At 33.4% G+C, this 10,290-nt stretch overlaps 1 protein-coding gene across 1 annotated transcript; it reads right to left on the reverse strand.

Annotated features, from left to right (window-relative positions):
* Nucleotides 1-2,791: 2,791 nt before the first annotated feature.
* On the reverse strand, nt 2,792-9,163 carry LOC110641537 (phospholipid:diacylglycerol acyltransferase 1). Its single transcript, XM_021793314.2, has 7 exons — nt 8,309-9,163; nt 7,140-7,362; nt 6,723-7,006; nt 5,530-5,857; nt 4,948-5,207; nt 3,738-4,228; nt 2,792-3,154 (listed from the first exon to the last, which is right to left on the reverse strand). Exons 1-6 carry the CDS (start codon nt 8,770-8,772, stop codon nt 3,745-3,747), a joined length of 2,043 nt encoding a protein of 680 aa, XP_021649006.2. The 5' UTR covers nt 8,773-9,163; the 3' UTR covers nt 2,792-3,154; nt 3,738-3,744.
* Between the last annotated feature and the right edge of the window lie 1,127 nt (nt 9,164-10,290).

Here is a 10,290-nt window from a genome sequence, read left to right on the forward strand (position 1 = left end):
GCAATGAATTTGAATAGACCACGAAACGAAGGATAATAATCCAGTGTATGCGAGTCTATAATAAAGATGACGGGTCATTATTCAATATCTGACCAATTTTCCCTTGAGATACATCGGATGTCATAAATTTTGATAATTAATTTATTTAATTAATAATTATTTTAATTAATACTAATTAATAAATAATTGTATGTATACTTATAAAATATATGCTTTTAATTAGAAAATTATAAAAAGGATAATTTGATTTAAATATTTAAGAAAATTTCAATTGTAATTATATCAGTCACTAATGTTTGAAGTTTATCAAACATGTTGACTTGTTAGTTAATGAAATCAGCAATCAACTAATCTCCAATCAAATTCAAATCAACTACAACTACATATTTACTTCCCATAAAGCCCAAAAAAACTTTAAAAAAAAAAACTCTTTAATGTCAATTTAATTTTTATTTATTCATCTAATTAACACTATATTTAAATCATGATTTGAGATGATTGCATATTATATGATATAATTTGAAAAGATTATTGTTAAAAAAAATGATGATTTGAGATTGTAAAATGATAATTTGACATGATGTAAAATTTTTATTTTTCTATTTTATCCCTGCACAATATATAAAATTCTAGTTATATAACTTCAATATTATATATTTAAAAGAAAGGGCTTTCCCAATTATAAGAGCAGCCAACTCCAGAGGTAGTTTTGTCCAAGTGCTTCTAATATGGTACAATCCTTTTCTCATTAAACGAGCCTTTGGTCTTCGTCTATTCCACAAAATGTTAAAGTTTTTGCTTGGAAATTGGTTAATGGTGTTCTACCCGTTAAAGATAACTTGAGAAAGAAGAGAATTGAGCTTGATGATATGTGTTTGATGTGTGGGGATGCCAAGGAAACTTTAGATCATTTGTTTTGTGATTGCTCTTTTGCCTCTATGGTTTTATATGCTTGCTCATTGAGAATACGATATATTGAACGTTCCGGTTGCAGCATTATTAATTGGTTATTTAAAGTTCATGATATGGATGTTATAGAATTGTTTCTTATGCTTGCTTGGAGTGTGTGGCAGGAACGAAATAATTTTGTGTTCAGAGATGTACACCCGGAGTTAAGTAGAGCTGTCAACATAGGAGTGGGTTTGTGGTCTGAATTTAAAGAGGCAATTGAACAGAAAGATGATAAATGCAATGCTCCAGACCCTTGTAGATGGTAACCACCACCAGCTAATACATATAAACTTAACGCAGATGCTGCGTGCTCCGGAGATGGGATTACAGGCTTGGGTGTTGTTATTCGGAACTCTCAAGAATGTATCATGCTGCTAAAGTGGTAGTCTAACTACAGTTAAAGCATTAACAGGTTCCATGGCACAAAATCCTTTCCAGGCTTTACGTGTAGAGGACCCTCTTCATTTAACTAGCTCTCTATCTGTTCTTTCTTTTGCTACTTTGGATGTACTGTCCCTTTTTGAGTAATGAAGATATGTTTATTCTCTCTCTCTCTCTCTCTCTCTATATATATATATATATATAATGTATCTTTAATTATTATTATAATAATATTTTTTATAAATTAATATTTTTTAAATAAATATTTTAAAATTATTTATTTATTTAAATATTTTAACAATCTTTATATTTATTTTATTCATACTATACTATCTAACAAAACAAGAGAAAGGTTATTAAATGATCATGTATTTTTTCAAACATATTAACAATAAAAATCATACCATACAATACAATACTATACTACATTAATCACACTACACTTAATTCAAATAAGGTAAGATTCTACCAACTTTCACAATAAAAAAGACAAATGGGTGTTAATAAATTTATAAAAATAATAATTATAAAAAATATATTATTAATGAAATTATAATATTAATTAATATAAATTTGATTATCAAATTAAAAGTAATCGAACCAATAATTAAATATTGATCATTTTTAAAATTACTAACAGAAAATTAAATAAAAGTGTTCTTCTCAAAATAACTAAATTTTATTGATTCAGTTCAATTATTAGATTATATCTGAATAATACCTACCATAATTAAAACAATGTATATTAGGTCATCAAAGAAAATTTATGTTAACCCAGGCAATGATATTCCCTCATCCAAAATTAGCTAGTTAGAGTTATCCATTGACAAGTTCTATTAATAACATAAGTTTTGTGTTTCATTTATTATAAATAAAACTTAAATTAAAAATCTTATAATTTGAAAAATAATCCAATATAAATGATTCAGTGCACATGCTGTACTCAAAGAGTGAACTTCTTTCAATTTTCAGCCGTTGATCCAATAGCTGAAAGCTTAAGGGATCGCTGATCACATACACACAGATTCATCATCATTTTCCCAAAAGTGAGAACATTCTTGATTCCTTATGATGTCCTGAAAAGGGAAAATCTATGACATTATAAAAAAAGGTCAAGCATGTTGATTTTCAGAAAACAGTCATGCTCTAAAAAGAAGAGGTTCTGATTCCCATAACAGGCAAAATTTCTAATTTCAATGGTTCTACTAGCTATTTCAATCATCCAAAGTGGGAATAATCTGAGATTAACTAGCAACTCTGTTAACTGTAGTAATATTTTGAGAAATGTTGAAGACTTCAATTGAGGATCATGAGAACAGTGCATCCTCAGCTAATTGATGCACCTAAAGTAAATGAAATGATAATCACAGCACAGAAGACAAAGTAAATCCTTCAGAAGTACCTTCCAAGAAAAAGTAATCCATTGTCAACAGGAAAGGTTTGGGACTCATTTTGGTGATTTCAGCAAAAGCACATCAATTTGATAAATTATACGGTTCCAACTTCCAAGTTCCAAAGACATACGAAGGTGTATCATTTTCAGTTTTAAAAGTTCCAGGCACAACAAGTACAAAATACAAAAGATGTATATCGAATGGTTAACTTAATAAAAGCAACAACAATAGCTGCAGTTCAATTTTACATCACAGGAAAAGCGAATCTGCCATGATGCAGCAAGATTTGCTGCTTTCTTCTAAATCACGGTTGGATAAGAGACCAGAAAACTTAGCTGCCTTGCTTCAGAATTATAATGTTCAGGACAAGCACAAGAAAAAATAAGGCCGTTTTCATGGAATCACTTGCATCCTCAGGTCCCACATCCCTGCAAATAGAAGAATGAACAAGAGTCAGCAAATTTTCCTCTAACAGAAACAACAAATTACATGCATAAATATTAGCATCTGTTATGATAATAAGGGGAATAGGAACTGTGAGAATGTATGGGAGGAAAATATTGTATAAATAAGGTAGCATTATAACTAAAAGGGTCAGCCAAGAATTCAATAATACAATAATTACTTCTCTCTCTATAATTCTCTCTTTCTCTCTATTTCTTATCCCTATTTCTTCTATTCTCTCATTTCCTTTCTTCTTATTATCTGAGGCAGAACCCTAACTGGGATTCTGTAACAGCATCCAAACAAGTATACTAGTTCTGCCTTTTTACAAGTAAATTAAGGGAGCTGGTTATTTGGGCAAGATCTATAGACGCAAAAAAGATTTTTCAGATAAAAGTAGAAAAACAATGTCCCACAAAATCTCAAAGATGTCATTTTTTCAGTGGCTACGGTTGAGAGAGTCATGAGGCGGGACGAAATTTTTACACTGGTTGTTGAGATAGTATACTGCTAAAACTATGTTAATAAGAAAAATGCACTGTTTTAAGTTAAAAATTTTGGCACCACCTTGCAATTACAATGATAAATTGATCTTCTTAGACCACTTAAAGATATCTGAATAAACTTGATCGCCTCCCAACTCTTCTCCTGTAGCCCCAGCTGCCACCCTCATTAAGTCCTCAATTAAAGCAAAATTTCCCATTATATCAACATGAGCACCACTTTGGGTGCCCCGGCCTTCCAACAAGTTTGCTGGAGGAGAATGATAATATTCCCTAATGTATGTCCGACTTCCTGAAGGATTGAATCTAGTTTTTCCCCGCCATGCTTTAGCACACATGAAGCCTGCACTTAAAACAGGAACAGTCTCATCCCCATCAACAGTGTAGACTCCATCTTTCAAACAGCTGTCTTCATCTTCCCCATCAGCTGATGTGTCAATCTGAAATGGAATGTAGCATTCAGCCGCAGGAGATAACTTATAAACATAAGCTCTTTCAGTTGGTATGCCAACTCCATACATGGAAAAAATTTCCATTTCTGGGGCATTGGGTAACCTGTAAAACCAGCATGCCAGATCAAGCATAGTCAACAAGAGGAACATGTACAGATTCAAATTGCCATGCCTTAGTTGCCCAATCAGGTAAATAAAAAGAATTTAATGTGTGTGTGTGTGTGAGAGAGAGAGAGACAGAGAGAGAGAGCTATGCAAGAGGCTGATAACTATGGGGAAAATAGTTGAAAACAGACATTAGCAGAGAGAATACACACACACACACACACACACACACACACAATGATAAGATTTAAAGAAATTAAGAAAAATACACTGTATCAAAACATCAAATTCAAGATTACGTCAATTATTATGATGGTTTATTGGCAGAATTTGTTTATGGAATTACTATCAACAAACAAGGGAAAAAAGCTAAAAAGCTATCTTTCTTCATTGCAGAGTTTCCTGCAGTTAAATTTGATATAAAAACCTACATTTTCTGGGATCACTATGACCATACAAATTTTCCAAATCAATTCCTATTATATATATTGCCATGCCGCTATAATAATATACTGAAGCAACAAAGATTTAGCTTTCTTTCAGAAATGCAGCCACTTATATTTACCAACTTAAAGCTGTAGATAAGCACGCTACTGAAATGATGGTTTGTATAATAAGGGATATTGCTGTCATCTAATATGTTTCGCAAGGCTGTTACAAAGAAGAAAATTCAAATTGCATTTTCTAAGAATAATTGATAAAGTATGATATTCTCACCTTGTCTCCAGGGGGTTTGACCAATATTTGTAGTGTTTGTACTTTGGATCATCCAAATTGTCAGCAATTCCATAAGAGAAATGAGCACTACCACGCTCCATCATTTTTGGGGCAACAAAATGAAGCAGATCTAGAATAGATCCAGCAGTATAAAGCTTATATTCTGCAACAGCTTTAATACCTCCATATCCCATTTCATGGTACTCTGTCCACACATCACGACAAGTATTGTTTGCAACACTACGACCTTTAACAGCATCCTGCATATTGAGATAGCAAAGGACATATTACAGCAACAGTTAAAAATTCTGAAAAGGCTGATATTGATGCATAGAAGCAATAAGAATGTAGAATGGGAGGATTGTATTAATTTGTCAGAGCCATAAAAAATCAGCCATACAAATTAAGAAAATAAATAAAAAGTAAAAATTGCAACACCCTGAAAAAGCAACTGCAAAAGAGCACAAATGTACAAGGAACTAAATCTGCATAACTTGGCAATAAATGGAATAAACATGCACAGCTAGGCTAAAATTAAAAAAAAATGCTGTCCTTCTCACCAAACTTAATAAACACACTTACTCTAAACTCAATCCTCTCAATATCAGATGAATGTGCCTCTGCTACGTCTTTCCCAAATGATATAATTCTTCCATATTTAACACTCTCTCTTTGAGAAACCTCATTTTCAATTCCATCTTGGCAACCATTATTAGTGTCATTGTTTCTTTGCCTTCTCGTGCTAGGAATGTAACCTTCTTCAGGTGCCCAATCAAGACCACCCCAAATAGTGTCCCCACCTCTTGGTATCATTGACATGGTTGAATCCCATGTGCGAGACATCCTCATTACATGTTGCAATGTCTGAAGGGAAAATATATCATTTTCCAAAAAGCCTGGTGCAATGGCCCTGCAAGTTGGGAGTATGATTTAGAACATCCATTGCAAGCAAGCTGACTAGAAAATAAATGCATATAAAAACAAAAATCATGAACATTTAGAGAAGGAAGTGTGCACTGGGAAGACAATAGATATGTAATTGACCATCAGCAATAGAAGAGAAACTTCTTATCCCCAAAAAAATTAAAAATAAAAAATTCTGGCTTCAACCACTTGCTTTAAATATGATATATGAAGACAGATAAGTAGAGGAGAAATATGCAGTCTATAAACAGCTAAAAAAACTCACAAGCTCATATGATATGAGATGCATATGCTTTCCATCAGAACTAGACTCGTGATGGTTGCCAACTGAAGGTTATCAATAATGTGACAATTAACTTTAAGCCTCTAATAATTAAAAGACAACATTTAAATTAGGTATGATTTGCACTTGAAAGTAATTGACTAATTACTAAAATAAGGGAAACATCAATTTGAAAAACTAAAATTTCAGTTGTCGGTAGGAGAAAACCAAGATGGCTTGTAACAAACATTCTGACAATACTTGCAAAATATAAGTACATTTTCTATTTTATAAGAAAAACCTGTGGATCAAAAGAAGGAAGTGAAGATTTTTTTGCATTAAAAAATTAGACAATCGAACAAGCCTTTTATGTCATCCCAGAAGGACAGCTAAAAAAGGGCCAAGCTATGTTCATATCTGTAAGAGAAGTATTAGGTGAATGGATTGATATTGGCTAAAGTTATGTTCAATTGTTCAAATCTATGAGAAAAGTTACTCTTAAAAATTGCACTGTTTTATTGCAAGTTTTATTTTTCTTTAATCCACTGTACATACAACTCTAAACAATCTATCAGAACACTGAAAAAACCTGGCAACTGCAATATCCCTCGCTTCAGCAGAGAAAAGCCCTGCAACTGCTTTTGGAACACCTAAAAATGGACCACCAATATTCATCACTGCCTTGATATGCTTAGCACACCAATCTGGTCCTCCCCCTCCACCCATTGGAGCTGGTTCCTCAACCCACTTCATGAAATGCAGAAAGTACAAAACACCCATAGAATGTGGAATAATAACGGCCTTATTCCCACCATTGGTAGCAACCATCAATTCTATATTAGTCTTCATGCGGCTTAAAGTTTGATCACGGACCTGATTTATCGAGTTTATCAGATATATGATCACTTATATGATGAAAAGAACAGAAGCTAGAAGATACATTCCACAGGCATCTATAACAACATCAAGAAATTCAAGATGGGGAACAAAAAGAACAAAGAAAAACCTCAGTGTTCTGAAATGAAAGTCTCCAGTCATATGAGGCCATATACATTGTTTTCTCCTCGTATCCAATGCGTGCCAAGTTAGCCATCAGAACTGCCCACACAAAGTAACCTGGAGCAAAGTAATCAGCAGCAACAAGTCCAGATACAGGCCTAACCCTTATGCCCGGAGGATCCAATCCAGTTTCATTGTGTAGAGACATATGCTCCACCCAACAGAGAGGTCTGCAAAATATCCAACAGAACAATAAAAAGGTGGTCAACCAATCACCAATAGCATTTCACATCTGATAGGAAGAAAGCTGCTATTGCCAATGGTATCTAATTAGAACCAGCAATTCCTAAGCCCCTGTGAATTTAAGGAACAGATTTTTTGTCTTGTAAAAAAAAAAAGTAATAGTAAATTCCTTTCCTGTATGTGTGCGTTGCAAATTAAGCCAACATTCCTCTCTGTTTCATTTTAGCAATAGGAGAGGAGGGAGATGGAAACCATGCTAAGTTTCCATCATTGAGGCACTGACTTTTCCAATCAAATCATTTACACAAGTGATTGGATGTTGTATCAGCCATGTTAATAAATTTGAGCTTTTGATCCAGATTGCTAAGTGCTTTCTGTTTTCAGTTTAGTGTGCTGTGCAGAGTGTATACTACTCCTAATTGAAAAGCAGAACATTTACTGCATCTGGTCAGGAGACCAAAGTTCATAATGAATATGTCAAGTTCAAGAAAAAAAGTACATCTTACTCGTACTCATGCTCAGCGTCAACCATTAATCTGACACACAATTATCCAAAATGGCTAGTTGTATAACAATGAACAACTCATATATATCTGGAAAAAGAAACAAATTAACCAAAGAGGGCAAACTAATTAATCATAACTTTATCTTATCCAATAAAAATAACAAGCTAAATTGTCTTCTCTACAAGGAACTATATTTCCTTAACAAAAAGTCCATAATATTCAAATCAACACTACTGAAGAGCTAATCAATATGCAAAAGTTAACTAAATTCACTACTTCCTAGCAGGGGCTTAAAAATTGCTAGTTAATGACTAAACAACTTCTACACATAACAAGCAAATTCGCATCTCCAATTCATCAAACAAATGTACAAAAAAAAAAATTAACAAACCAATTAAAATCCCAGAATACACCCAATCATCCGTACCTCTTATATACTTCTCCGAAAGTTCCACCCCAAAGCCGCTTCCGAAACAAGCCATCAGCACACTGATGGCCTTCCCACAACTCAAGTCCCGCCGTGACAATCCCAGGGACAAAAACCACAGGATGCTTGACCTTCAATCCCTCTTTCTTCAGCTTCACACCCGGCGGGTCCGGCAAGGGACCCGTGATAGCCTCGGTGACATACTGGGGCACATATGCAGGCATTGCGTTGTAGAGAAACAGTAGAACCCACCACGCTATGCATATGCAGCCCACGAACCAGCAGCAGCTGTCTATGCAAGACCATTTCGGTTTGCTTCCGGGCTTTTCCTGCGCTCTTCCACTGATGGGTTTCTTTTGGTGTTCCTTATTGTTACTATCCTCCTCCTCCTCGCTTGGTGTTTTTGAATCCGATGCTGATGTTTTGCTGGGTTCATTGGGTTTTTTGCGCCGAATTAGAGGCATTTCTGAGTTCAATTACCCGATAAGTGTATGATTAATGATTAAATGCAATGAGCTAATAAAAGGGAGCAAAATTATATACTCCAATGAACTTCCAATGGCTTTTGAAAAAGATAAACAGAACCCAACAAAAAAAGTAAAATTTAGAAATTTTTTATTCAAATTAGAAACTTTTTCTGTAGAAGAAAAAAAAAAGCCAGCTTTTTTAAAGAAAATTTCTAGCTACAGCCAGAGAATATATCCCACAAAGATTGACAATAAAGGGTTGCAAAAACAAAACTCGGAAACCGAAGGGAGATTCGTATTTATATATTGGAGTACTTATTTAATTAATATTTGGGTTTTGGATTTCTGGACAGAAAAATCAAAAATCCGTTGCAGGGGTTAACAATTGGGGATGGTGATGACAGCGAGGCAGTTTCGTGTTAGGATCCGATTCATAGGAATAGAGCCAAATAAAGGTATGACGTGGCAGACCATTATTGGGAAAAGACAATAATATAATGGGTCCCGCAACATGGGAATAAACTGTAGTTCCAAACGTGGCAGGATTTTATTGGGAGCTGTTGTGTCAGCAGCTTGTTACGTGAGCGACGTGTTGTCTTAGTTCTTAAAGAATGGCCCGGAATAGTCGTGAAGGACGATTGACTGCATTAGGAACACTTTGAAACGACGCACCGTTTTTATGACTTGGAGTTGCAGGCTCCCACCTCCCCCCGTGTCTACGCTGCCTGCCCAAGAGTGCAAGACAGGTTTATGACGCACGTGCGTAGCGTAGTTGGGATTATTAGTGGTCGATGAGGCGGAATGGATCCTTCCTGGCACGTGCGTAATTGTTGAGTTTTATATATTATTATTAAATAAATAAATAATTTTTAATTATTCATTCAGCCATCTAGAAGTAAATATTCAAGAGAGCGCCCAGAAGTCTCATTTTTACGAATTCTTTGAAAATTTGATATCTAGAGAAGTCTCACGGTAAGCGCGGGCATGATAGAATTTGGACTATTAAAATTAAAATATTTAATTTAATTTAATTTCAAATTAAATTAAAGCAATAAAAAATGTGATTATCATAATTAATTAAATCAAAATAAAATTTATTTTATTATTTATCATAATTTACCCATTTAAAGATTACTGCATGAAAATTCATATTCATTTAATTTAATCGAAAGTATAAATCTACTTGATATTGTTATTGAAATAAATTTTAAAAAATACTGTCTTAAATGTATTAAAAAAAATTTAAAATTAAATTTAATATATTTTAATTTTAAATATTTAAATAATTAAATAAATTATTTTTTTAATCATATTTAAAATGATAAAATTTTTTATAAAAAAAAGTTTTTTTTTATTTATCTAAAGTAAATAATTTTGTTTAAACTTCACATACAAAATGAAGACAGTAATCTACTAAACAAAATTATCTTTAGAATAAGAAAGTTGTCGAAATTAATATTCTCTGCTTATTTTTCCAGTGTACCAAAAAGAATATATATTTTGTCAGCTTTCAGG

The sequence above is a fragment of the Hevea brasiliensis genome, chromosome 1 (genome assembly GCF_030052815.1).
Source record: "Hevea brasiliensis isolate MT/VB/25A 57/8 chromosome 1, ASM3005281v1, whole genome shotgun sequence".
Classification (NCBI taxonomy): domain Eukaryota; kingdom Viridiplantae; phylum Streptophyta; class Magnoliopsida; order Malpighiales; family Euphorbiaceae; genus Hevea; species Hevea brasiliensis.

What these genes read in the sequence shown, in the direction of transcription:
- LOC110641537 (XM_021793314.2), bottom strand. Translation starts at nt 8,772, where the DNA reads ATGCCTCTAATTCGGCGCAAAAAACCCAATGAACCCAGCAAAACATCA. An exon ending in TTTCATTTCAGAACACTGAG is followed by an intron (nt 7,007 to 7,139) that starts GTTTTTCTTTGT and finishes TCGATAAATCAG; the next exon opens with GTCCGTGATCAAACTTTAAG. An exon ending in TTGAGAGGATTGAGTTTAGA is followed by an intron (nt 5,208 to 5,529) that starts GTAAGTGTGTTT and finishes CTCAATATGCAG; the next exon opens with GATGCTGTTAAAGGTCGTAG.